At 47.3% G+C, this 27407-nt stretch overlaps 4 protein-coding genes across 6 annotated transcripts; 3 read left to right on the top strand and 1 right to left on the bottom strand.

Annotated features, from left to right (window-relative positions):
- Positions 1 to 13: 13 nt before the first annotated feature.
- LOC131272497 (microtubule-associated protein futsch) lies at positions 14 to 12021 on the bottom strand. The gene is made up of 10 exons (XM_058274249.1): positions 11903 to 12021; positions 6375 to 11461; positions 4828 to 5051; positions 4425 to 4735; positions 3738 to 4326; positions 2905 to 3108; positions 2658 to 2828; positions 2238 to 2577; positions 2006 to 2169; positions 14 to 1886 (listed from the first exon to the last, which is right to left on the bottom strand). Exons 2-10 carry the CDS (start codon positions 10671 to 10673, stop codon positions 1775 to 1777), a joined length of 6414 nt encoding a protein of 2137 aa, XP_058130232.1. The 5' UTR covers positions 10674 to 11461; positions 11903 to 12021; the 3' UTR covers positions 14 to 1774.
- Positions 12022 to 14504: 2483 nt separating this feature from the next.
- Positions 14505 to 21735, top strand: LOC131260579 (fasciculation and elongation protein zeta-2). Of its 2 annotated transcripts, none has more exons than XM_058262342.1 (5): positions 14505 to 15567; positions 17647 to 18005; positions 18089 to 18319; positions 18407 to 18493; positions 18582 to 21735. In XM_058262342.1, the coding sequence occupies exons 1-5, from the start codon at positions 15050 to 15052 to the stop codon at positions 18662 to 18664; spliced, it is 1278 nt and encodes a 425-aa protein (XP_058118325.1). In that variant the 5' UTR covers positions 14505 to 15049; the 3' UTR covers positions 18665 to 21735. The 2 variants fall into 2 exon arrangements, with proteins under 2 accessions (XP_058118325.1, XP_058118324.1); XM_058262341.1 differs by having other exon boundaries at positions 18089 to 18337.
- On the top strand, positions 18778 to 26159 carry LOC131260580 (mesencephalic astrocyte-derived neurotrophic factor homolog). 2 transcript variants are annotated; one of them, XM_058262344.1, is made up of 5 exons: positions 18778 to 19044; positions 24773 to 24801; positions 24921 to 25051; positions 25142 to 25283; positions 25378 to 26159. In XM_058262344.1, exons 1-5 carry the CDS (start codon positions 18959 to 18961, stop codon positions 25542 to 25544), a joined length of 555 nt encoding a protein of 184 aa, XP_058118327.1. In that variant the 5' UTR covers positions 18778 to 18958; the 3' UTR covers positions 25545 to 26159. The 2 variants fall into 2 exon arrangements, with proteins under 2 accessions (XP_058118327.1, XP_058118326.1); XM_058262343.1 differs by lacking the exon at positions 18778 to 19044 and having other exon boundaries at positions 24459 to 24801; positions 25378 to 26157.
- LOC131259801 (argininosuccinate synthase) lies at positions 22303 to 23709 on the top strand. The gene is made up of 3 exons (XM_058261391.1): positions 22303 to 23371; positions 23439 to 23545; positions 23611 to 23709. The coding sequence occupies exons 1-3, from the start codon at positions 22303 to 22305 to the stop codon at positions 23707 to 23709; spliced, it is 1275 nt and encodes a 424-aa protein (XP_058117374.1).
- Positions 26160 to 27407: the final 1248 nt, after the last annotated feature.

Below are 27407 nucleotides of genomic sequence, written 5' to 3'. Positions count from 1 at the left end.
TATTCATTCCATATATTCATTCTATTTTTAGATTCCCTCTGTCGCTACCGAATCTACCATTGCATGCACAACTATCTTTGCCCTTTCTTTATCTTAACTTAACTGCTTCAAATTATCTTCCTACCTCCGTTTTCTGTTTCATCTATAAATTGAATATAGCTGGTTAAGGTAATTTTATTTGTATATATGGGTGTTTACTTATGGCAACTATATATGGCATCACTCAGGTTGAGACAAGCGGCAAGAGATGCAGATAGTAGCTAATGAAACTGTTTGGGCCAAAAGGAACTAAAACAAAAACCGGTGGTTCCAAAATGCTATTAAAGACGGGGGTAACATACTACCACTCTACCCCCAAGAGACTAAAACCTAGAAGCGAACGAAAGTGGAAAACATTAAACATAAAGCGCACTCGTTCACCGACTTTGGTAGGATTGCCCTTAAACACACATACACGCACACACAGAAATATAAAAATATGAAGATAAAAGTAAATTTAAATTTAAAATATTGCTTTCTTTTTGTTTGTCTGCTCACACGTTCATGGCCGGATGCAAATAAAACGCTAAGATCAGTTTGCTTACAATCGTGGAAGATAAAGAATGGTGATGATACGCGTACGATGGAGTGGATCAACAATTTCTTAGTACAACTAATACCTGTCTTTGGGACAGGTTATTCCGGTGAAACGACTATTGTACAGTGATGATACAGGAAAAAAAAGTAGACCGGGCCCGTGAAATGGGTGGGGGTTTGAAGGCTGATAAAAAGTATATGAACATAAACCCTAGATCGACTGGCAACTAATTATGGCATACACAGTAGGTAAACAGTGCATCAAAATACTCGACTTGTCCATAGTCTCCCCCAATTCTCTTTCTACCCAACTAAGAATTCTCTGGTATAATAAATTCGCGCACACAAAATCACACATTTTAAAAAAATGAGTTCGAATTAAATTTAAATATACTCTGACTATGCTCCGAGTGAGAGAGTCGTGACATACACCAGGAGGATTCACATCGAGCGCATTCGCCAAGGACTCCCAAACCCGCATCATCGATGATTTTTCCAGCTCTTCTTATTCTTTTTTAATCCATATCCTTGTGTTGATACTAGATGCAAGCGCCCCACGGACGTTGCTTCGACTGCTTTACACAACCTACAACTATATGTTAATATATTTAGATATTAAACATAATCGTTATATCGGGAAAACTTACCTACTGCTCCCTACCCCTACACTACTTCACTTTGCGCAAGACGCTATCGAAATACTCGGTACTCGGTAACGTGCCGTCGCCCGAATATATCGTATGATATGGCTTAGCGTCGTCATAAATATCGTTCACTTTGTACCATTCTTTGTTCTTCTCTTTTTTCCGCTAATTTTTGGTACATCTTTTCACACTTTTCTAGCCAAACTCCGATCGAAAATCCGTTAGCTTCCCTTTGGGAGGAAGGGGGCATCCTAAAGCCATTTTGTGTACTATCGTTTGTACATATGTGCGTATTTGCTTATCTACTCTCTTTCTCTCTCTCCCCCAACCTCCTGCCCATAGCTTTCTCTTACATAAATACTAGCTTCCATATCGGTTTTTCTGTCTCATCCTGCACTCTTCTCATCACTGCAATTAACATTTATAATCGGTTCGAAAAAAAGTTATAATAAATAGTGTGTTGCCTACCATCTAGTCCCCGTGGTAATTTTGCTCCCCAGAAGCACCATTCACCATTTTGTTCCAGAAGCGTCCCATTGTGCAGGATTGATTGTTCAAACCAACACTCCTTGCTGCTGTACGGTACGGTAGCGACACTCGCTGCTTTTGCAGAGACAGGACATCGTGCGGTTCTTTACCACCCAGAACTTTTCTCCATAGTTGAAGCTGCCCAAACAACCACGGACATGAAACAGGAAAGGAAAGTAACATGGAGGATGGTTAGAAAAGTTCCCATTTTTTTTTTTTTTGGACTTCAATACTCCTTCCGAGAGTGCTGCCCTTACCAGATCTCTTCCTGGGCCTTAATGTCCCGGCAGGCAAACATTGCCACCTTCGGGAAGCGCTTGTCTTGATGCTCGTAGAAAACGGACACGGGTGACACATTCGGGTCGCAGGAATGATTGAAGAACCGGCTAACGTTACCGTAAGCATTAGCATCGATGCAGAACTGAGAAGAGAATATCGTTAATCACACACCCGTTCAATTCCGTTTAGGGTAAACGGATCTACACTTACTCCACTGTTGAGATCGAAAAAGTACGTATCATCCGGTCGCTGGTTTGCTACGTCGTCGGTCAGCAGCTCGCCGACGTATTCGACCAAAAACGTACCCTTTGGAATGGGAACGAGCGTCCGGACGCCCCACGCCTTACCGGGGCTGTAGAAAAGCTGCAGCGGCACCCGAAGACCACGCTGTACGACACGATTCCGGCAGAGCTGCTGATTGCAGTCGCACAAGTCACCACACTCCACGATCGTTGGCGGTTCGAGGAAATCAAAATCGTTCACCAACCGTCCTTCCTCCGTATACCAGGTACGTTCCGAGCAAAGGCAACTGGAGTCGGTCGATGCGCAGCTGAAGGTAAGCAGAATAGAAGAAAGAAAGAACATTATCGATTGAACACGACGTGGACATACACGAGCCACTAAACTCACCTATCCTTGCACGTGCACACGATCATATCGGACAGGTTAGTGTCGATGCGACACTCAAGCTGTACCGATTTCTGTATGTACTTGAACGTCGGAACGGTCTGCTGGCGATCGTTACGGCCAGCAGTATGCACCACCTGCACCGGATAGTATTCCCTGCCGTTGGAAATGTCGCTGAAATGGAAACACACGAACACGCTCATAAGCAACATTTTCTTCATACTTCAACGCAACGGTTCCAGCAGCTTACCTGCATAAAATGCGCGTCTCCTTCGTGTTCTTTCCAAGGCTGAACATTTTCACGTTGGCAGCGATGATGCTGGCACACTCACTGTTCGGATTCTGAAGCATATCCTGTGGCAGCTCGTCAGACGTATTGCGCGCGTTAAGTGAGGCACCCATGGTTAGAAGCATGATGCAGATTTCGCCAAATCCATGACGGCAGGCAAGGTGTCTAAATTGTGCGACAAACAGGAACAGATTAATAAATGCAAAATAAATTGCAAATTAATTTATAAAGAAGAACACTTTTCAAGGACATAGCTTAGTAGCGCATTTGATCGATCGTTAAACGCTAACAATATAATTCTCCTTCGTCTGGAAAACCATTCTACACAATTGGTACCACAAGTGCTGATGTACAAAAAACTTCGCTAAAGATTTGTCGATGGTCAACGCAATATTTTCGCGAAAGAATGCATTTAACACAAGCGACGAAACTTCAAAATCCAAATTTTTCATTTGCCTATAGACTGTTGATAGAGAAAATATAGAAAACCAACCAAATTCTCTTAAAAATCGTTAAGAAATGTTGAGATCGTGCCATGGTTCGGTTCATGTTAACTTCCATACCTCATGATAGACTTCTCGGGAATTTAAGCATGTATTGCTTAGCATAAAAGCGATGAAATCTAGTTGCCATAGATAACATATATGGATTCAGTTTTCAGTCAGATCATCATCGTGCTACGCGTTTTATACAGTACAGGCAACTAGATTGAATCACTTCTATGCAAACCGATCAGCCACAACACTATAACTCGCTTCTTTAGATTGCGTCGAGGTAAGATTACAACAACTTACAGCGGTGTATCTCCGTTGATGTTCTGCACATTCGGATCGCATCCCTTTTTCAGCAGCAGATGCATCGAGTCGCTGCAGCCCGCCATCGCTGCCCAATGCAACGCAGTGTTGTTCTCCTTGTCGCAGATGTTAACGTCCGCACCAGACGCAAGCAGTAGCTGGATTGTCTCCTTGTAGCGGTTTTCGGCAGCCCAAACCAGCGCCGTGTACGACCCATTATCGACCCCGTTCACGAAGGCCAGCAGATCGCGCGCCGTCAGTCGTTTCCGACCCCATTCCAGTATCATGCGCACGGCCTCGTGTTGGCCCAGCTTGGCCGCGAGATGCAGCACGGTCATGCCGTCCGGACCCTTCACCGTTACGTCGGCGCCACACTCTAGCAGCAACTTGATGATGTCGAGCTTTGCACCGAGTACGGCGCACATCAGTGCCGTGCGCAGTTCCCGATCGAGGATGTTTAGGAAGTCGACCGATTGTGCCCGGCAGATGATGAGGTAAGCCATTCCGATCGAGCCAAAGTTGGACACCAGATGCAGGCAGGTACCGTCGTGAAAATCGCGAAACCGTGTCTCGATGTCGAATCCGGATACTATGGTGAGTTAGAAGAACGAAGGACGAAAGAGAGAGATTTAATTAGACCTGTCCCATGTCAGATAATTCGTTGCATGGGTTAATACGATCACTTACTGATAATCTCCGTGATCCGATCTACATTGTCGCTGTGAATCGCTTCAAAGATGCTCTTGGTCGAATAGTGGTTCTTCGAAGCAGTGCCGCTTCCACCGGCTGCGGCGTTACCTCCTCCAGCGCCGCCCTGGTTCGCTTTTCTCGGATCGTGCCCGTTGGTAGCACCCACCGTACCTTTTCCACCGGTTGTCAGCATATTTCTCACCCTGCTCGGCACGAACGAATCCACGTTGGCACGGAATGCGTCTTTCGCGGTCGATCCACCATTCGTAGTGGCTTTGCTTTTCCCGATAGCCATCTTGGCGGGTTTTCTAAAATGGATAAAAATGACAGAGTATAATTAAATATCATCTATACGATCGAGAAAACCGATCGGTGCCAATCGTGTTTGTTCGTCTCTTACACAATGTTCTTTCGCGATGGAAGCAGCACCGGCGGAGTGGTGAGCTGGACCGTCACCTGAATTTCACCGTTTGGACACTCTTGGGCACAGTGCGGGCACTGGAGGACCAGCGTCGGGGCGGTGCGATCAGTCGGACGCGTCGGATCGAACGGTGCGTTGAGGATGTACTTGACGGCGCAGTCCGGATGGAAGATGTGTGCGTTTTTACACATTGCAAAGTTACCCTGCGTAGTTTTTGGAGAATATATTTAGAATGAGCGTTATCTTCTTGTTAGAATAATTTGTTTAATTATTTGTAAATCAACAGAAATTTTGAAAAATATTCCTGGCAAACTGAATAGGCTGAAACATAAAACATCTCTTAGTACATTAAAAATATTCCTACATTTTCTTACTCAATCGTTTGTCAAGTTGTGGAAATCCCAATGCTACGATAACCCGATATGTTCAAAACAAACACAAAACCTGACCAATAAAGGCAAGCGTAATGCTTTCCGAGTGTTCCTTCTAGAGCGAGCAGCGTTTAGAGCACATTCCGCACAATCAAACTAACCACAAGACCGCACCCACTGCCTCCGCCTAAGCAAACCCACAATACCACATGTACCATAAATACAACCGTCCAGCCAGCATCCAGCACGGAATGCAGTTGTGCTGTGCAAAATGGTAACATTTATGTACCATTTTCTTTCCCCCGTGGAAAGCTACTACGGCAGCATCACAATTGTGGACTTGGAAGGCGGTACCGCGGAAACAATTCTAAAATTAAACGCCCGATGGTTTGATCTGACCATAGGGAGATAGAAACATGATTGATATACTAACACCAATGGAACGATGGCAAGCACCGGGTGACCATTTCCATTCAACTCGCATTACTCTAATGTAATACAAAGTCCTAAATCAGTTGTTCGTTCTTTGCAAGTAAAACAATCTAACTCCACCATTAGAGTTTCCACGATCTTGCAACTTATGTTTAATTCTTTCCACACAAATATAACAGCAAAAGTAGCTTAAAATATTCTCTCACAAGTCTCTAACTCCAAACTAATGCGATCCATAGCTAAACTAAAGTTTTATCAGGATTACTAATTGAAAAAAAGGCACTTTTTTTAAACTTTGATATTACTTTTCTAAAAATATGCACGAAGAAAACTTCAGTCAGATATCTAACCATTTTTTCGTTAACCATCTTTCCTGTTTTTATCAAAATAATACCAAACGAACGTTGCATCAGCAAATGTAGACATCCATCACGTCCAAAACGAGGCTTATGATGGCCATTTTAACTGAATTTTGCACCGCATTAAAAAGTACCGTATGTGTACTCTAATAAATCATGATCATCATTTATCACTATTTTGATAAAATTGTCAGGATTATTCTTTGGCGCGAAAATTAACCTTTACAACTTATGGTTGTTTGCGTCCCACGGTATGCAATGTTAATTTCATAGGCAACATAAAATTTCGCTCAAAATATTTGTTATGTTCCAAGAATTTTTCAAACGGCTGTTTCGAAACATTGTCCTCAAAAATGGCCATTACCTGAGTGCAGTAAACTCCGCAGATCGCACAGCAGCTGTGATCTTCCAGGCGCTTCCGGTGCAGGTTGCACAGAAGCTGGAAGCTGACGGTCGGGCTTGGCCGCAGCATGTGGACCAGCTCGTCGGACAGCTCATTGCAGCACCCGATCAGCTGTCCATCGATATCGTCCACCGCCGTGCAGTAGCCCGTACCGACCGAGCTCGCCACAAAGATGTCGGACATCTGCCGGCAGAGACAGAGCAGTTGCCTGGTAGCAGCGGCGGCCGAAGGTGGCGATCCGATCGAACTGCTTGGTGTTGTTGCTGTCCGATTATGATGCTTACTGCTGCTCCCCGCGGACGATTGAGGACGCTTTTCGAGAACGATCTGCAAGCTGGGAGAGGTCGTCCCGTGTGCTGCAGTCGCCGTCGCCGCTGACGAGGAGGAGGAGGAAGACACTTGGGCAAGTTGGTTGGATCGAACCGGGGGGGTACGTTGTTGCGTGGTTTGTTCCTTCGTCCGCTTCCGATTAGTTTGCGAGGTGGAAGGGGCCGACGATCGGCCGTCACTGGCAGCACTGGGTGTGCTGGTTGGAATGAGCGTCAGCTCGCAACCGAACCGCTCCAGCGATCGTTGCAGTTGTTCCGTTTCCTTGTCCTTCCGTAAGGCGGCGGCGGCATTCTGAGCGGTGGATGAGGAAGATCGTGCCTGAGTGGTGGCAGTTGTCATCGCTGCCGGCAAAACGACCGATCGTCGAGAGTTTGGCGCGTTCGCGGGCATCTTGCTGGTGGTGGCCTGCTGTTGCTTACTCGTTCCCTGCTGCCGGGGAGCCGCCACCTGAGTCTGCTGCTTCTGCTGCTGCTGCTGCTGCTGCCGTCCACTCGCAACAGCCGGCCCCTTGACCATGGCCGATGGGACCGTCACCAAAGGTGGCTGTTTGCTACGTTGTTTGGAGGTGGACGGCCCAGGCTCGTCTAGAAGCGTTTCGGGTTTCCTCAAACGCAACGTCACACTCGGTTTACCTACCGTTCCGATCTTCTGGCTCGGAACAAAGTCCGCCTCGCTGCCACTCGATTCCGATTCCGGTTCCGGCTCGGACAACAATATCTCATCGTCCTCCTCGGCGGGACTCCTGCGTGTGACTCCATTTCGCACAACCGCAGGTTGAACGGCGCCCTTCCGTTGTAACCCAAGTGCCAACATATGCTTCTCCTTCTGCTTGGCCAACCGTTTCGTCTGGCGCCGGTTGAGCTTCCGGTTTTCTTCCGGCGAGCGGTTGATGCAGATGCGCGAGGTTCGAATCCCCTGCAGGAACGTTTGAACATCGGGACTGGCAGCGGTAGGGGCACCGGGCATCTTCTTCGGTTGCGAACCGGACACCGGTTTCGTAGCCCGCTGTCGTTCGGTGGAAGAATCCGTTGGCTTCCTGCCTAACGACTTACCAAACGATGCTAAATTCTGCGATCCTTTCCCAGAACTACCCGCCTTCGGGCTCGGATAGGTCACCGAGACGACCGTCACGTCCTCGCTGCTACTGCTAATCGCACTATTTGCCGCCGGAAGGTTCACCGGTTCCTTAGACGCCTGAGCTTCCGGCTGCATATCGGATTGCCTTTTGCGGGACTTATCGTCCTGCAGCACGGCGCGATCACGATCAACCTTTTCGCGGTCGACCACCACCACCTCCGGTTCGTCCGCGTGTCCTCCCACCGAGGAACTACCAGTAGTGTCCGAGCCGATAATGATACGGCCGTTGTTGTGCTGCTCGAATCCGTGTCGCAGTTCCTCGTTGGCAAGCATTTTGGCCGACAGTTTTATCGGCCGGGAAAGGCGCCCCTGCGAATCGACCTTATCGCGACGGGCCAACGCCGACGCAAGAATTCCATCGCTACCGTCACGCGAAACGCGGGCCGCCCGTTTGTACGGTGGTGGTTTTTCCGGTGAACTCGAAGACGCCCCGCCGGACGTTGATCCGCCCGACGGTTCGGGTGCATTTGGCTGTCTCCGCTTTCTACCTCGACGCTGCTGTACCCCTCCTGCTGCCGGAGCCACCTGTTGTGCTTGAGAAGGTGGTGGAGGTGGTGGTGCTGGTGGTGCTGATGCTGACGGCTGCGCCGGCTGCAGTTGTTCTTCCTGCGCCCCGCCGGAGTCGTTTTCGCCCGGATCCAATGGAAAACCCTGCTCGGTGCTGCTGACCGCCGATGGGTCGTTCTCTTCCTTAGCCGCGGGAGTTGGCACTCGGACAGTTTTCTCGCGAGACGAAGCGGGACCATCGACCGTGGGGGCGGGGGGATCGTGACTCAACCGTTTCCTTCCACGCCGAGGCATTTCTCTATCGGCGATCGTTTCGGCCGGTTCGTTCGAGTCCAACTCCACGGGTACGACTGCTTTTGCCGTTTCCGAAGAGCGCCGGGTCACGACTGACGCTGGCTGGCCACTACCGACAACTCCACTCCCACTGCTCGTGCTCTGTTGCCTGCTGCGCAGACTACGATCGGATCTGCGCTCCACTGAAGTGGGCGCGACGGCCGGTGTTTTTGTTGACCCTTTCACCGGTCCTCCCGTCACCGACCCAGCGATCGCCGTCTTCTTTTTCCCCTCGTCCGGCTCTTCCTCCTTCACCACTACCGCTGCGATCGCCGTCTCACGATCGCCATTCAGTTTGACGTCGGTCGATTTTCTTCCCTCCGAGTCCGGTTCTTTCCCCTGGAACCGCTGGGATCGCCTCTGCAAAGGTGTTACGGTTACAGCCGGAGTCGAGGGCGACGGACTGCTCGAAGTTGTCCCCACGCTGCCGACCGTTTTTTTGCTGCGCGTTGTTCTACCACCCACCACCGGTACCAGTAGAGATGCTCCCTTCGTCGGAACATCGGCGTCTGCGACGTGATCTTCCTTTACACTCGTCTCGTTTCCATCGCGCTTTGGTGATTTGTCCTTCCGGGAGAGCGGGGGTTTTTCCTCCGCCTTCTTTTCATCGTTTGGTGATTGATCTTCCTTTGCAGCCCGGCCGGTAGCGTTCTCCAGAGTGGGTGAAAACTTAGCTTCCTGTTGCTCCACTTCGGCAGCAGTTTTGTTGCCATTTGACTCCCCCACGTCCGCTCGGCGGCTCGGGTGATATTTTTCTTCCGACTCTGCAACTAACGTCTGCTGTTGTTTTTTGCTAACTTCCTGCTCTACCGCAACCGCTGCCGAACCCTCACCATCTAAGCATTTCTGCAGAACCTCCAGAACTTCGTCGTCATCTTCGTCTTCCTTGGAAGTCTCTGCCACCTCCACCACGTCCACCATCTCCCCGGTACTTATAATGAGAACGTCATCGTCATCGTCCTCCACATCGTCGATCGCATCGATTGCCTTATCTCCCGGCTCGGTGGAAGGCGTACGATCGGTTTCCATTTTCTTTCCACCCTCGGTAAGACGATCTCCACTTGTAGCATCGTTGCTGGAAGATGTTGCCGGAATCGAAATTCCATTGGAAGGTAACTTTTTGTCGCGATCGTCACCAACGTCTTCGCGATCATTGCCACCGTTGGCGGAATCATTCCCTTTCGGTTCCTTCTGAGCCTCTTCAACTTTTTTGACTTCATTTTCTTGCTTCTTCTTCTTTTCGTCAGCAGCATCGTTGGTTGATGGTGCTTTTTCATTACCGGATACGGACTTCCCTTGTCCTGTTTCCGACATCTTCGTATCCACCTTCTTCTCGTCTTCCTGGACTAGCGTATCTTTGCTATCGATCACCGTTTGGCCTCCCCTAAGCTCCCCCTTATGGTCCTTCTTCACTTCCGGTGCCACCAGTTCCTCCTCCTCCATCGTGCCAACCTCCATCGGGTCGGCCTCCAACAGCTGGCTCAAGGCTAGCGCCTCCTGCAACTCCTCCCCACTGATGTCCTTCGCTATTTCGATCTCAATGTCTTCTTCCGGTCCGTCCGTTTCTTCACCGTCTGCCGCCAGCCCATCCAACAAACCATCAACCAATGATCCGTCGCCACCGATCGAATCGTTCGAGTTTTCCGATGATGCACGCTTGGGGTGCTGCTTCCGTTGCCCGTTAGATGTTCCCCCCTGGCTAACCGTACCGCCAGTGCTTCTGCTCCGCCCGATCGACGATCCACTCCGCGTGCCCCCACTCGGTACCACCACGGTCGTCCCCACCGCTGCTGCCGCTGCTGCTCCACCACGCGTCCGCGAAGCGAACTGATTGTTCTTCAGTGCGCGCCACTTGAGCGTTTCGTCCATCGAAATCTCTTCCTTCTTCGGTATGGCCGTCTCCTGGTTGAAGGCGGACGACATTTGATTAAGCAAATTGCCGATGAAATCCATCGTTTGCGCGGCGTATCTCGTCGCTATCTGCTTTTTTCCTCCCCCCCTGCTGCTCCGGCGTCCGTCGTACCCCACGGGGAGGCTCGCGATTACCAAAGCATGCTGGTTGGATTCAGCAAACACACACACTCGCACACACAAACCGCACCACTATCCACTGGGCAGAGAGTCTAGTAGTCGTCGCCAACGCAGTTCACACTTGTTTGATTTTTCATTCTTTCCTGTATCTTCACCTATTACAGCCTCTTAATCACTTTTCTTACAAAATATAGAATCACTTTAGTACACTTCAGTAGTACTCAACGTGTTTTCACGAGATAGAAGCTACGACGAACTGCGGATCGATCTTCACACCACGTACAACAACATCATGCACCACACACGTCCGCGAGAGGAGCAGCATATTCAGCACTATGACCTTTTTCCGTTTCTTTTCTCTCCTCGTTTCCCACCCCTTCTCTTTCACTCTATCCCACACGGAGAGCGTGTGCCATCGTTGCGGGTCGTCCGTTTTTCCCGTCCAAGGAAGGAAAACTACTACTCGCCCAAATACACTTGTGCCAGCGAATTAGGAGTTGCTAGGCACGTCACCCCGCGGGGCGCAGAGAATGCTTCCTTTCTTGCGCGTTCACACAGCTGCCCTACACTAGACGACACTTTCGCGTTCTGCAATTGCACTTTCGTGTCGTCAGACACACACACCACACATACACACAAACACCTACAACACTCGTCACCGTTTCTCACTCCCCCCGGGGACCGGGATATGCACAGTTGCACTTGCGAAGCTAAAGGTGGAAAAATAATAAAATAGTGTACATTTATTATGTGGCACACGGGGTGAGAGATAATACGGCGAAGAAACTGCTCGAACCACCAGCGTTGGTGCGGGAAAAAAACGATGCACACAATCGAGCTCGATTCTCTAGGACCTAATGGCTGCTGCGGGCAAATGAAAATGGAACGAAGATCCCTACGCTCGAAAAGGGAAAAAGGAAGCGAGTTTCGTGAAGGGCGCATCGCCCCGAGCAGAGGAAAATGTGAGTGACAAAATAATCTCGAGCACCAAGTACGCGCGCGTCACTCGAAGCCAACACACTGGTAACTAGAGCTACTACTAGTGGGAGCTACTAAAACCTCGAAGATCAACCAATGCACCGGGCATTGTAGTTCCACCCTCTCCGGGAGGGACTTTGGGAATCGGACCGGAAGGATCGACCAACACGCACCAATTTCAAACCGCTCGAGGATGTTCCATATCGGCCAGATTTTCACAACCATTCGCTAAAGCTCCTTTGCTTTTCGATCGAATGCTGAATGCTTCACGCGGAGCTGCTTCTGCTGCTGCTGCTGCTGCAAAGAGTATATCACCGTGCATGAAGTAACACACGGAGCACTGATGCTGATAAAGCGCACACACAACACCAACACACATACGCGAGCGCATACGCTCCCGAAAGAGCGAGAGCGAGGAGGGTTGTTGGTGTGGCGGCGCCGAAGAACGGTTTCGCTGAGCAGCAGCAGCAGCAGCAGCAGCAGAGGCAGAGGCAGCAGCAGCAGCAACAGCAGCAACAGCAGTAACAATAGTAAAGGAAGCAAAAAAGAAAAGAGCTAAAGCAAAGCAAAACGCGGTCCCGACCCGCACGCTCTTCGTCCCATCTTCTTGTGACGAGGCGCAGCAGCCTTTGAGTTTTTTTTTCGTCGTATGTTATGATTTTCCTTTTTATTATTGCCTTCGCTCCCGTTATGTGTTCTGCTTTTGAACTTTCGCTTTCACTGTTGTCCCGTTCGATTCCTTCATGGTTACACCTGGACAATTGGCAGTAGCCGTCTTGGGGTCGCCACCTTTCTCAACAACAACATCGTAACAACACTCGTTGGGGATGGCAACACCGTGAAGATAGCTATTTTCTTGTCCACCTAGTAAGCTCCTTTCTATGTGTCTTTCACCAGGGCACTAATGGTGTCCTCTTGCTTGCGCTAAAGTTTTCCCGCAATGGACCAAATTTCAACGCCCCCCTGCGCCATTCTGCACACACTTGGTAGTTTGCACATAAACTCACAGCACGTACGATCACCTCACGATATCATAATCAATGACGGGGCAACTCTCCTACGACTCATGGCGACAAGTACCACAACCGGGGTTAAGCAGCGGTAGCAGCTGCCGCCTCAGCATATCATCAATTCCAATCGTTTTTGCTCGAAAAAACTATTCTTGTCACTCCGTTCGCTTGACTCCTCTCGGCAGAAAGTTAGGTACACCAAAAGCCACCATCGTGCCCTATATTAACGTGACGTACATGAACTAGCGCCGACGAAGCCAAGGCCAAATCCAATCCACCTTCCTCTCCGCCCTACACCAGCCAAATATCAACTGCGAATCGATTGATCGTCACCGCGACACCGACGTCTTCCTTCCGATGGCGACTGGTGGTCGAGGACGGCACGTACGAAAAACTAACCCAGGCAGAAGCACAGACACACGGCGTTTGAAGAGCGAAGGGTAATTTTTCTTCTCCGCGCTGGTTTGCTCGCCGCTGCAAGCACTCTTGGGATACACAATCTGCCTTCGCGGAGTCGCGCCCCCCTCCGCTACGGGGCAAAGAATAGCACAATGAGAACGGGGCGGCGAAGATGATGTCTTGGAAGATTTTCTAGTGGTACCCCACACGGAACACTACTAACAGCGGTCACCGTCGCAACGCCCCAGCAGCCCAGCCGCCACCGCCTCCGCCAGCCAACATTGAATCTTCTTCTTGCTCTTCCTGTCCGTTTGGAGATTGTTCTCTTCTGCTGTGTACAGTGTTGCGGTAACGAACTGGGATGAGGTGTGCTCTCTACCCTTTGCTCTCGCGTACTAATGTTGCTAGTTCTGCCGCTGCCGCTACAAACGGAGTGCGCGATAAGCGTCGGGTTTTGATGGTCTCTCTTTCACCCACTTTTTCTTTGCCTTCGCTCTCCCGCTCGAAACGGTGTTTTGACTCTCTCTCTCTCTCTCGTTGCCCCTTGAAATGCAAGGCAACATCATTCGCAGAATATCGGGTTTTTTATGCTGAAGATTCGACTGATCGCTTTGAATACTGCTAAAGTAGGGCTGTTGAAATTCACTGAATTTGGTTACGTTACGAAGTAGGGAAATCTTTTCTGGCAATTCAGATACACAAAATTATCAATAATGCACTTATGCTGGATCTGTTACTGTTGGTGTTTCAGCAGGGAATTGTTTATGTTACAAACAGTTGAAACAATGAAATAATATTAAATCGTCCCTTGAGATAATTTTAATATATCTGGAATTTTCTAGCAGATTACCAAAAATGACACCAAATTCTTCAAATCGTTTGCAATTTTCCAAATTCGATCGAAGAATGCATTTCGCCCGATTTGAAAAATTGAAATTCTACTATTTTTGGTCAACTTATGTGGCTGCAATGGTATTTCTATACTCCAAACGCATTCCATTTGCTCAATTCCATTTATTAGCTAAGCATAAATAAGAAAAACTAAAAGATTCTTAATTTTTCAACTATGAATTCGATCCGAGAATGCATTTCGCCCGATGTCAGCACTGCAGTTCTGTCATTTTCTCCGAAATCTCGCCGAAATGGTAGCTGCACACAACGTCGCACCCAAACTGCTTGGCGTCGGCAGCTGGACCACTCTTGTGCTACATCTCAACACCGCGGTCTAAACGTGCGGCCCTCAATGAATGCAGTATTGTGTGGGGTGTTTTTGCTTCTTTTTGCTCTACGCTCTTTCTCGTCCAAATAACGAAAAAAACAACCCCGCCTGGAGAAAGAGTGTTTGTTCCGTACTGAGAGGCCCGTAGTGCATACGTACGAGGCGGGTGCGCGTTTCCGAGGGGGTTTTGGTGCAAAATTTTCATCACGCAAGAGAGAGGCCAACCGTTTGTTCTGCCACAGTATCGACCGACGGGCATTTCTAGTGAATTTACGTCGCGGTTTGTGTTGGACCACGGTGCGCGTTTCGGGTCCGTGCTGGATTTGGTGGAAGTTGTTGCCTCCGTCTTTGCTAGTAAATTCTGCAGCCAAAGGGTCGTGTGTGCAGCGTTGTGCAGAAAAAAGCAGATCCCCCCCGTCCATCGGTGACCGTGCAGCAAGCAGTGTGGTGGCAAGTGGTGGATGAGAGAAAGTTTGGTGGCGGTTTTCCCGATTAAGCAGTGGAAAAAAGTACAGTGTTTTGGTTGCAAGAAGATTTCCATTTGTGTAACGTACGAGTAAGCGAAGAAAAGTTCTTTCCTGTCCCTGCAAAGTACAATCCAAGTGAGCGTAGGACATAACCCTCCTCCCAAGCCCCACGGTCGGTCTCCTCTCCACAGTCCGCGAGTGTGTAGTTTTGCGCAATACAAAGTGATGCGGGACCTGGCTAATAAGATGGCTGAACTCAAATTCGAGGCACCACTGGCACAGTTCGAGGAGAGCGACGAATGGGGCCCGGTCGAGTACCAGTCGTCGAATGGCGGGAGCACCAACAACAAGGTGGTCGCCATCAGTGACACCCTAAATCTGAACAATCTGAAAGAGTCACTCCGTTCCGTGGACGGCCTCAGCCCGCAGCAGCAGCTGCAGCAAAAGGACGACGATTTGAACGAGCTGAATGACAACCTGCTGCTGGGGGATGACACCGTGCGTGGCGATGATACGACCAACACGACCAACAGCGCGACCACCGCGAACAACAATAACAACATCAAAGTAGGCCCGCTCAAGGATAACGTAGACTTTGCGGAAGCGTTCACCGGCAGCCTGGAGGACCTGGTCAATACGTTCGACGAGAAAATTACCAAATGCTTCGGCAACTACGAGCAGTCGGTGGAGGAGCTGGCTCCGGTGCAGGTTCGCTCGCAGGAGGAAATCATGAACGAATGCCAGTAAGTTATCACGGTGGGCCAAACGGGTGACGGGGTGATACACCCTCTGGCCTGGGGGGTGGGCCCTTGGAGGGGACCATCGCGGCAAAGATACGCGAAGAGCGCAAGAGGAATGAGCGTCATCCGTTGGGTTAATGGATGGAGCAAAATTAGTCATCAGTTTAATTTTATTTCCCGAACAAATGGTAGTCCCACGTCCGGCCGTCAGCAAAGAACCGTTTCCAATGGTGCACCATGTGCGTGTGTGTATGTTTGCTGCCTGGTAACCTGCGGAGACGGGGGTTTTTCCGCGACCTGATGTCCGTAGCGAAATTGGCCAAAAGACGGTACTAAAGTAGAAAGTAATAGAGGACCGTTTGTTTGGGCGCCCCATTGCCATTAAATTGATGTCACGCTACATCGTGGCACAGCTTTGACCATCTTTTTTTTCTTAAAAAGGATGTTTGACATCCGAAAAAGATATGTAGTAAAACAAGGTAGCTCATAAAATCGCATACTGTGATGCTGCTCATGAGGTAATGGATTGGTCAGCATGCATTTGCGAGTGTGGAAAATAGACACGAGTTTTTTTCCTACTCATTATCCACGCTGCCAAGCGGTGGCAACAAACATTACGCCCCTGCGCCACACCATCTTTCACTTCCTTGGCGTTTTTTTGCTTGTATTAGGTTCAAATCGATAATCTTCGTCATCGATCCGAACCGCTTGACTCGACTGGCATATAACACTGGCCTCGTTGCACTCTTGTTGCAGCATACGATGATAAGCCGCTACGGTTTGCAGTTATGTTTATGCAATATGCCTTATTTTTCTTTTTTATTTTGTGCTCATCACAATACCTTCCCGTTTGGTTGTATTCGTGTAGTTCACAAATAACCAAAACCGCAAAAGTCACGGCAATGGAAACATATGCAAAACCAATTATTATGCTGACTATTACGACAAGCAATCGGCGTGCCAGAGAAGGGTGATCCGATCGAAGAAGGCTGGCTCAATGGGGCAATAATAGAGAAATGGTACAGCCCGTCCCGCAAGTAGTGTTCTGAGGACATGCAATGGCACGATTGAATCAAGCCAGCATTTTATGGCGACTTAATAAATCATAGAGAGTAGCTTTACCGCAGTGTTCTTTTTTACTTTCAAAATTTAAAATAACTGTTGTGTAGAATTCACAATAGTCGGTAGTCCTGGTACAACTGGAAACTCAAAATGGAAAATGGTTACATGAACACAATTTATTCGATTGGCATGTACACATACGTTTTCCACTGGCACAATGAGTCACGTTTTCCTACAAGCAAAACCGTGTCCTCAAATGTCAAACCACGGCGGCCGACGTGGTCATGGTAAAGTAACTTGCTGCAAGTAGAAAAAGGATTACCCTCGAGGTGAAACGTCGCAGCAGTGGAATGTAACGGAAGTAAATATCAACCCCACCGAAAGGCTTTCCGACCTTGAACCAGTGGAGCGCCACCGATTGTAATGCAATTAGCCGGTGGTTTGTTGCGGTCAACAGTACCAACGTGCTATTTAGAAAGCAAGAAAATCGAGGCTCCATCGATTGCACAATGCCTGGACGCGAACCGACAATTAAGCAGGAGCAGAAAGAAAAATACCTTTTCCAGTCCAGAAAACTTTTTCCCAAGCTCGGACTGCTAAGTCATCTGGATGGCCCAAAATAGAATAGCATCAATGAGTACTTTGACAGACCTATAAAAATAACCTTTCCCTTTTGTAGCGCATTCCGAGCGTAATTTAAAATAGAATGTAGCTTACGATGAATCGATTGTACTGCCCGTTTTCCATTGCAGATTCATTTTGATTCCATCGCTTTGGGGTTTTAAAAGCGACCCACAGGATGGTCACATCCTAATAAACACAACGTTTTGTGTATATTTTATCCATCTTAAAAGATCAATCTTTCATTGCATACTTGATCTACTGAATTCCCTGCCAATTAGCCAAGACCTATCTATACCTGCAAACTATACTAGTAGGGCATTATTTTTTAATTTAAATACTGCTATACCCAATGTTTAACTAATAACTAAATGAACAAACCAATTCCATAATCAACAGAATGTGGTGGACCATTACCGGCAACTTTGGCAATATTCTCCCGATCGACTGGTCGAAGACGTACGCTCGACAGATGCACGTGCCGGCACTGAAGCTTGGAATGCGTAAACCGGGCACTCCGGATGATGAGCTGCTGCAGGACCTGAGCTCGGAGGACGAAGCGGTCGCGAACGATCTAGACATGCACGCGCTTATTCTCGGCGGTTTGCACGCGGACAACGAACCGATCAAAACGGCCGACGAAGTGATCAAGGAGATCGATGATATTATGGACGAGACCGGCTCGGAGGATGGCCAGCTGGAGAGTGAAGTGATTGAAAAGGCAAAGGAGGTCCTCGGATCACCGTTGTACGAAGAGAGTAAGTAGAAGGAACCATATCGGACCATTTATCCGACGATTACGATTGTCATTCTTAATCTTGGTATGCTTTTGCTGTTTTAGAATTACGCTCCCTGTCGATTACCCAGCTCAACGAGCTGTACATGGAGATGGAGGTGCTGATTCGCGAGTTCTCCGAAACTCTCATCTCCGAGCTGGCCCTGCGTGACGAGCTCGAGTACGAGAAGGAGCTGAAAAATACGTTCATCTCCCTACTGCTGGCCGTACAAAACCGTCGTCGTCAGTATCACGTGGAAAAGAAGAAGGGAAAAGCGGCCGGGAAAGGCTCGGCCGGTGCCCAGAACACCTCGGGTTAGTTGCCACTTTGGTAAGGAAAAGAGATTTGGCAATGAATTCGTTTTTTTTTTATCTCACCCTCAGGCATGGATCCTAAGTATCTCACCACAGTCATTCCCTATCAGCTGAACAGCACACCGGATAACCAAACACTTCAGGTCCTGATAAAAAGTATGTCATTGTATCGAAAAACAAACTGAAAATGCCCTACGTTCCATATTATATATTGTTAACCGTTTGTCTCTCGTGTTTCTTCCAGTACTCAAAGCCATTAACGAAGACAGCCCAACCGTTCCTACGCTCCTGACGGACTACATCCTGAAGGTGCTCTGTCCGACGTAAGCAAATCGTTCAAGTGTCGTGTGGACGAGTGCGGGAGCTAATGCCCTCCCCCTTACACGGGGCAGCACTACTACTGCTGCCGTGTTCCGTACGTGAAAAAGATGTGTAGGTTAATTTGAACGATTTCGAACTCATCTCTCAGCAGAACATGGCCACCGAGCTCGGTGTTCCCATCTCTGAATTCTCCTATTCCGGGAGGAAATCAAAGCGCGCAAAAAACTCGCAAACGCAATGCTATGTAGTATGTAATCTGTAAGTGTTTGACGGTTTATTCCTCCGGGTAAAAGCATAACTATGGCAGTCCCCGCAGTTTCTGTCTCCCTTAGACGCAGAAGCTTTTCTTTTTATTTATTGCTTACATCAGCGCAACTGCAAGTTGAGTCGTAGAGGACAAAGCAATCACGAGCAGGTCGCGGTTGGTGAGAACTCGAAAAGAATGAAGAAACGTGCTCCATGCAAAGAAAAATATAAATCGTGATGATAATACTCCAGTCGGTACGATATATACACGCGCCAATCCATCCTGGTGCTCGACAGCTCATAAGCCTGTTTCAAAGGGACACGATCTTCAATGAAGATCGCTGTTGAAACATTCCATCTTCGTTCGGAGTTGTTTTAAGCAAGCCGTAGACGTTACATATTAATCTGTGCAGATCTTTGACGTCTACAGCTTTTCCTTAGCTCTTTCCAACATCCCCGAGATATTCGGGATATCTCGAGGGATGTTTGACAGACGATGGGTACGAGAGAACAAAGGAAATCTGTAGACGTCAAAGATCTGCACAGATTAATATGTAACGTTTAAATCCAGCTTTACGCACATCGTATCGTAGTAGGCCAGCCTCAACGCATGTGACAGATATTCGATTCGATTTTGTTCACTTGCTTCGAAATTACGCCCATCGCCTTCGTACTGCCATCTGTTGGTCTAAACTCCTGGGAACGAAGAGGAAGAGTTCGTCCCACGTGGGGTGACACCGTCTCCCTTATCTTTGAATTACGCTAGTCATATAGTGAAATGAGCAACAAAGGCGTCTCCGTGTACCGGGAGGAAACGGAACTACCGATGCCTACTAACGTGTTCGTATTTTGTTGATCTGTAAGTTTTTGTTTCTCTTATTTTCTGTTGCGTAATTAGATTACTGTCGTTATTGGCGTCAGTTGAGCAATAACTAAACTAGAGAGATACACGCTGAGTATGGTTTAAGATAACATCGTGAAACTATTTTCATTCACCTAACGAAAACAATTAACTCAAACTCAACCTTATCAGGGTGACGGTGGAAGTATTTTAAGCAAAGAGTAACACGAAACAATTAGGGCTTTTCCTTCAGATATCTGCTTTACTCGGTTTCCCTTTTGCTGATCATCTCAATTGGCTGCTAGCACCATGATTGGTTGTTCAGCGATCGTCATGGCAGTAGCAAACAAGACAAAATTATAATTATTAAAAAAAATTATCAACTCACACGTAAAAATTGCAATGTGAAACGTCAATACAGTGCAATGTGGAAATGCCATATAGTTATGAGTTAGGTTTTCCTTTGTTTTTTTTATCAAAGATAGAAATACGCTTCGGAAGAGAATTTTCGCACCCTTATATAGCTTCGAGAATTGTGTAGTATCTCTACCCAACACCCACATATACACACATTTAAAATTAAGTAAGTAAATTGACCATAAATATGAGTTTGTGGGACAATGCATGCCGAACAAATGTGGGACATGCGAGAAAAGAGTAGAAGAACGAGATTTGATTTTTGAAAGCCAAGGATCAAATGGATAAGTGCTTGAGATATGAGAGACAGAAGAAAGGTTATATATATATATATATATACAAGTAAATGTATTAAAGAAGTAAAAGTCAATAATATTTAAGGAAAAATTGACAGAGAAAAATGCGTAAATGGCGAGTAAAAGAAGAACGTTGTGTCCGATGGTATGCCCCCCGTTGTGCTGACTCGAAGTGTCAGACCTCCCAGAACGTTGATAATACTTTCGTTTTTCGCAATTTTCCCAATTTGCAAACAAGGTAATTTACGTACAGAGGGTACTTTGTTCAATTACAAAATTATCGTTTGTCGTTTCAATAAAACGTGCAGTGGAAGAATAATTGCTTTACGTTAGAAAGAGATGTAAATTTTGATATAGCTTGTTGTAGTATGGCTCACCTCTGCAAACCAGCATGAAACTATTCGAAAACTATGTGTATGTTTGCATTCCTTTGTATCTGTTTGCGCGGTTTTAAAAGATGTTAAATTCATCCAAGAAAAACATTGATAATAACGAAAACAACAGACACAACCAGCAGCAGTTTTGTGTCAGCTCGTAGCGTCCAAACGTAGGAAAATAAAACGATCACCAAAGTCCACGGTTCACCGTGAAAAGTAGCAAAATAGAATCCCGTTTTTACAACATGGCTTGGTTTTTAAATAGCTCTCTCGCTCTCTCTATCTCAATCTTGTTGACACTGATAAGCTTCTGGTAAGCGTTCCAAAACACATAAAACAAAGTAACAAAAAAAAACAAATTGCAAACAAACGAAAATAAATGAAATACATGAGAAACAAACAAAACCAAAACGCATAAAAAAGTAACACAACATTGTGCGACACACGACAACCAACAAACACAACAAACTAAATAAAACCGATGCCCCCGTCCCGAAAGATGTGGTATGACCCATCCCATGGGGCAGGATCACCGATCGAATGCAATAGGGGCAGTAGCTAATGAACTTATCTCGTGCGCAAACCGGGCCCGTGGGGGGGCTTGTGTACAAGCCGCAGCCGGACCCGACGTCCAGCCCTCCGCGGGTCGTAGGCATGTTAAAGTAAGTCAAAACAAGATGTTCTAATCTAGATGAAAATTATTAACAAAAAATAACTGAAATTTAAGTGACATCCAGCAGAAGTAGCGACAAAACAAACGGGCAAAGAAAGCATCAACCATTAAAGGAAAGTTCTTGTTTGTTGGGTCTGAGAGTTGGAGAAAATGAACAAAAAAAAAACACACACACAATCGCGTGAAGTGGTAATTTACGAACGGTAATAGAACAGGCACAGCTGAAAGGCCGATGGAAAATTGAGGGCACTATCGGAAGGATTTACAGTAACACGTTCGTGTTGTACATGAAACGAGAGAATTTCCGTGTCACGCGTTTTCGAAATTAAAAACAAAAAGAACAACAACACATAAACACACATTTATTGGGCAAATAAAACTGCTTCAAATAACCGACTTGCGTTGAATTATAGCGTTTGGACATATTGTGAAGATCGTCGCCGGAAAAGAAAGCATCTCCCTTCTGGCAAAGGAGAGGACTGAGGAGCCGGACGGAACTCTTCCCACCTTGAATCGATCCCTTCGGCAGTGTCTGGACAGTGTGTCTCCGTGGCGCTACCCTACCGGAATCACGACGCCGAGGTCATAGGTTACTCCATGTGAGGTGATAATCCGGGCTGGTGGTCGTAGTATGCGAGAGAAGAGCATGCAGGGTATCATGAATGACGATTGATAATACGCCTCGGAATCGGCATCGCATCGAGAAGAACTCATCAGTTTCCTTCCAAGTGTCTACCAGCGCGGATCGGTTGTAAAGTTCGTCGTACAACAGTTCATAGGTATTTCCAGCGATCATGAGCAAGGAAAAGGTGTTGCTAGCGTACTCGGGCGGTTTGGACACGAGCTGCATCCTGAAATGGTTGCTGGAGCAGCAGTACGAGGTGATCTGCTTCATGGCCGATGTCGGCCAAACGGAGGACTTTGCGGCGGCCCGCGAAAAAGCGCTCCGAATCGGTGCCAGCGATGTGGTGGTGAAGGACATGAAGGACTTTTTCGTCGAAAAGTTTGTTTGGCCGGCGGTCCAGATGGGGCTGATCTACGAGGATCGGTACCTGCTGGGGACGTCGCTCGCACGGCCCTGCATCTCCAAGGGCCTGATAGACGTGGCGGTGCAGCGTGGATGTAGCTTCATTTCGCACGGCGCAACCGGCAAGGGTAACGATCAGATCCGGTTCGAGCTGAGCTGCTACGCGCTGAACCCGTCGATACGTGTCATTGCGCCGTGGCGCATGGATACGTTCTGCCAGCGATTCCAGGGCCGCTCGGATCTGCTGGAGTATGCGAAGCGCTCGAACATCCCTGTGTCCGCCACCCCCAAGGCACCGTGGTCGATGGATGCGAACATTATGCACATCAGCTACGAGTCGGGCATACTGGAGGATCCGTCCGTGGCGGCACCGGAGGAGATCTATCAGCTAACGCAGTCGCCAACGCGCGCTCCGGACACGCCGTCGGTGGCGGAGATCGTGTTCAAGGCCGGATTGCCGGTGCGCGTTACGGAGCTGGTCAGCGGGAGGACGATGGAGAAGCCGCTCGACATATTGGCGTTCCTGAATAAGGCCGGCGGTGAGCACGGTGTTGGGCGGATCGATATTGTCGAGAATCGGTATATCGGGCTGAAGTCGCGCGGCGTGTACGAGACGCCCGGGGTTACGATCCTTCACTGCGCCCACCGAGACCTGGAGATCTACTGTCTCGATCGGGAGGTGCTACGTGTGAAAAAGTATCTTGCCGATCGGATGGCGGACTATGTCTACAACGGATACTGGTACGCACCGGAGGCTGAGTACGTGCGCAAGTGCATCCTCGAATCGCAGAAGAACGTGTCCGGAAAGGTGGTGGTGGAAATGTACAAGGGAAATGGTACGTACCATGCGTGGAAAGTGTCAGTTCTTTTTTTAATGGTCAAGTTTATTTTATTCTTTATCAGTCATGGTTACCTCACGCGAGTCGATCAACTCAGTGTACAACCAGGAACTTGCCTCGATGGAAGTTCACGGTAACTTCACACCCTATTCGGCAACCGGATTTATCGAGGTAATTGAATGCTAAACCGTAGCGCAATTGGACCAAGAATTTTTACATGTATTATTATCTCACAGATAAACGCAGTGCGACTAAGGGAACATCATCGGGTGTTCGGAACCGCCAACATGACGAAACACTTTTCGCGCACTGATTCCGACATGAAAATGTTTTAAAAACTCAACGACTCACTGCATCGCTTATGAGACTATAGATTTATGATGTTACTAAAAATAAACCATTTTCTATTGCAAATACAATGCCGTGTAGCTTTTATTGGTGGCAATTCTTTGGATAATTTGATTAAATTTACCATTTTAAACTCCACGTTGCTGCGACGGTTTGATCATTGTAGTGAAGTTGCCATAAAAAAACGAAAAAGCTAACTAGAGGCTTTTATAGAACCCTTGACATGATTCAAATTGTGGATCAATAATTATAGAATAAAGTCGATTTTGCTGAATGGATAGATACCGTTCGCGAATATTTAAAATTTTGCTTTGAAATTATAAATCTCTTTTAAAAACGATGGTTTTGCATAAAGGTTTTATTTGGTTCGTAGGCCTTTCGTATTTTACAAGGATCAGAAGTTCAGGATAGTTAAATCGATGAACTTTTGTATGTCGACTTTTCATCGAGTCTTCTGACAGTTGTAGATGAATGCTCTTTTACACGTACTACGCGTAGTACCTGGAATCCTTCGAATGTTAAACTACAATTTACGTATTTATAGCGCTGCTGCAATAGTTTCCAACGCAGTGGAGGACATGAATGATTATTTATGACGCATTTATTTCTAATCCGTTGGTAATTTCGATAACAACTTTAAAAAATCTAAGAATATCAACGATGACTTTTGACAGCTGTACATCAACAGTCTGACATCCCAGATACGTGTAGCTACGAACAGCCAATCACAGTCCGACAGGTACACGCGGCCGGGAAGCTGCGGAATTCTAGAATCGCCACGAAGTTCGTCCGGAATCGCCACGGAACGGTCGATCGCACTGCCTGTTAGTATTTACCGTTCCAAAACAGTGCAGAGTCGATCGCTACCAACGATACAACACCACGCTTGGAAGTGCCCCACAATCAGAGGGGATCTAAAAGAGGCTTTTCGCTAGGCGTATAATTAAAGAACAAACCCCAACCCCTTTTCACCATGGCCCATCGTATTCTTAGCGGTCGGTTGGTGCTAGTGGCCGCGTTTGGCCTAATTGTGTTCCTTGTTCCACACAGCATTGCTCTCAAGGAGGGCGACTGTGAAGGTAAGTAGCACAAGACTCGAGGAAAAATGGAGATTTCACCTCGGGATGGTACGGATTTCTTGCAACTACCAGCAAACCGGCTAAACGACCCGCACACCCCGTTTTTCTTTTTGGAACAGTTTGCATCAAAACAGTGGACACTTTCAGTGAGACGCTGTCGGATGAGGTGAAGCAAGAACCAAAACGGATAGAGGACGAGTTCCGGACGTTTTGTAAAAACGTGAAGAAAGAAAGCAAAGAACAGCGCTTTGTGAGTATTGCCCACACAAAATAATAAATAATAAGTGGTGGTTAAACTCGTCGTACTAATTGTTCCATTTAACCCACATCTCCCATGCAGTGCTATTACTTAGGTGGAGTCGAAGATTCCGCCACCGGCATCCTGGGAGAACTTTCGAAACCGCTCAGCTGGTCCATGCCGGCTGACAAGATTTGCGAGAAACTGAAGAAGAAGGACGCACAAATCTGTGATTTACGATTTGGTAAGTAATCAACAATCCGGGGTCCAGGATTCCCCACATGAGGTCTCCCCACTTGAGCTTGCTTTACTACGTTTCAACCTCCACCTACTTCCAGATAAACAAATCGATGTGAATACCGTCGACCTGAAGAAGCTCAAGGTGCGCGATCTCAAGAAAATTCTCTCCGACTGGGACGACGAGTGCGATGGGTGCCTGGAAAAGACTGACTTCATCAAGCGTATCGAGGAGCTTAAGCACAAGTACGCCAGGACGGAGCTGTAACGTCGCCCGGGTACGCTGGATCTGGCCGTCATCGTCACGATTGTTGGCACCTTTGTAGCATCCACCATCTACTGCCGTCTCGCCTCTACCATCACCTAATTCACCCCACACATTATATACCACCGGATGTTAATTTATTGCGCACTCGCTTGTCCCTCATCCGGAAACGGAACAGAAGCGGAACGGAGGTGTGCCTTGTTCACTGTTCGTCTAGATGAGCGATACTAGGGCATTTCCTTGGAGATGGCAAAACGAGACGACAGACCGAGGCTCAGGCGGAGACTTACTGGTACCGGATAAGCTCGTTTTTTTTTGTTCCGGTCACAAACGGTACTATGTTGTGTCAGTGTCGGATAGGAGATACGGAAGAATTTCAAGACAGAGAGAAGGTATCGGCAAAAGTACAGAAAAATCGATAAGCGTTTGCTCTTTACAATATCAAATATAAAGAACGCTGTCAAAAACTAATTCGCAACAATGTTATTAAATTCGAAACCTTCTCAACAGTGCGTGATATATCACATTAACACGTTTCGGATAACTAGATCAGACAATTTCTAAGCAAAAATAATTCGTCTTATGTGAGTCTTTTCGAAAATAAAAATGTTGCTTTACAGACATAAATTATATATCAATTCATTTACTCATGCTGAAGAAGCAAAAACAAAACGGTTAGAATTTGTCTTTTTTGTATAACTTCTATAGGCTGATAAAATACTTCTGACGTGTCCTCTGGAGGAACATGTCCACGTAATTTATAACGCAACGTCGTTCCCTCCACCCAATCATCTGTTATCGCCAGATTTATTGGACCATTAATAGGGTTAAATTCGAACTTTTCGGTTCGTAAGCAAGGAAAAAAAAAATTAAGGGGAATTCGCTTCCCTACCAGCCGGCGTTTCAATTTATTTACAAATATACCACAACAAATGTACAAAATAATACTTCAGCACGAGCTTATGTTGCGCCCGACATACGTGTACATAAAGGTCATAACATACATACATTTCCATTCGCTCCGGAGTTTATTGTAGTTAGCTAGTTAAGCATCGGCATTCGGCTAAGAGTCTAGTTGACCTGGCATTCACCGCCTCCAAGGCGGGGTGGTCACAGTTAGTGTCTAGCTTATGGTTGATAGCTTTCAATAATTTCGAAAAGAGCTTCTATATTACCCTTTTTAACCGGTTAAATTGCACCAGCACAACCACATGTGCTGCAGCTGAAGTGATCCTTCACTCATTCCCACTAGACTGACGCACTCATCGCGCTTACTTAATTAATACTTCGGCATTTTGCTCGGTATCTAGTAGCAGTCACAACAGTTGTAACAAAAGCGAGGGAGCTTGTGAGCACCAGGAAAGGCACAGCCGACAAAAAAAAACAAACAAATAAACATCACTTAACGAAGGTGCGCCATAACGATCAGTCGAGACGATCAGAAGGAAAGCAAATGGCATTACTAAGATCCTTAGTAGCCTCCTCCTTCGCATGTCCGCGCGTGTAATACATTTCGCCTAGTTACCTCTACCATGTTTACCCTACACTATACACCCTGCATTCGGTACGTTTTGACCCGTGTTAGTGGCCTGTCGCGTTTGAATCCTCCTAGCGAAGATCACATAAATTATAGCATACTCTATTCCTCCTCGCCGGAACCATCTTTCGGCGGCGCGGAAGTTAGCAACGATTGATTCGCAAGGTTCAAATCAAGTTACCAGTTTAGAATCGAAGCGCTTACTGCGTTTTTTTTAGATGCGGAATGATTTCGCTACTTTTGCCCTTTTCACTAACTTCACAGTAGCAGGCGTGGGCAAGAGACAAGGAGCGCACATGTGTCATATTGTGTGTGAATTATGTATCAGT

This window comes from Anopheles coustani, chromosome 3 (genome assembly GCF_943734705.1).
Source record: "Anopheles coustani chromosome 3, idAnoCousDA_361_x.2, whole genome shotgun sequence".
Classification (NCBI taxonomy): Eukaryota; Metazoa; Arthropoda; class Insecta; order Diptera; family Culicidae; genus Anopheles; species Anopheles coustani.
The sequence above is the reverse complement of the archived record's forward strand: the minus strand, read 5'-3'. Positions and strand labels throughout refer to the sequence as shown.

What these genes read in the sequence shown, in the direction of transcription:
- LOC131272497 (XM_058274249.1), bottom strand. Translation starts at nt 10,673, where the DNA reads ATGGATTTCATCGGCAATTTGCTTAATCAAATGTCGTCCGCCTTCAAC. An exon ending in GAGACGCGCATTTTATGCAG is followed by an intron (nt 2,829 to 2,904) that starts GTAAGCTGCTGG and finishes TTTCCATTTCAG; the next exon opens with CGACATTTCCAACGGCAGGG. An exon ending in TTTTCGATCTCAACAGTGGA is followed by an intron (nt 2,170 to 2,237) that starts GTAAGTGTAGAT and finishes TTCTCTTCTCAG; the next exon opens with TTCTGCATCGATGCTAATGC.
- LOC131260579 (XM_058262341.1), top strand. Translation starts at nt 15,050, where the DNA reads ATGCGGGACCTGGCTAATAAGATGGCTGAACTCAAATTCGAGGCACCA. An exon ending in ATCACCGTTGTACGAAGAGA is followed by an intron (nt 18,006 to 18,088) that starts GTAAGTAGAAGG and finishes TTGCTGTTTTAG; the next exon opens with AATTACGCTCCCTGTCGATT. An exon ending in ACTTCAGGTCCTGATAAAAA is followed by an intron (nt 18,494 to 18,581) that starts GTATGTCATTGT and finishes TGTTTCTTCCAG; the next exon opens with TACTCAAAGCCATTAACGAA.
- LOC131260580 (XM_058262344.1), top strand. Translation starts at nt 18,959, where the DNA reads ATGGCAGTCCCCGCAGTTTCTGTCTCCCTTAGACGCAGAAGCTTTTCT. An exon ending in CAAGGAGGGCGACTGTGAAG is followed by an intron (nt 24,802 to 24,920) that starts GTAAGTAGCACA and finishes TTTTTGGAACAG; the next exon opens with TTTGCATCAAAACAGTGGAC. An exon ending in AAAGCAAAGAACAGCGCTTT is followed by an intron (nt 25,052 to 25,141) that starts GTGAGTATTGCC and finishes TCTCCCATGCAG; the next exon opens with TGCTATTACTTAGGTGGAGT.
- LOC131259801 (XM_058261391.1), top strand. Translation starts at nt 22,303, where the DNA reads ATGAGCAAGGAAAAGGTGTTGCTAGCGTACTCGGGCGGTTTGGACACG. An exon ending in GGAAATGTACAAGGGAAATG is followed by an intron (nt 23,372 to 23,438) that starts GTACGTACCATG and finishes ATTCTTTATCAG; the next exon opens with TCATGGTTACCTCACGCGAG. An exon ending in CGGCAACCGGATTTATCGAG is followed by an intron (nt 23,546 to 23,610) that starts GTAATTGAATGC and finishes ATTATCTCACAG; the next exon opens with ATAAACGCAGTGCGACTAAG.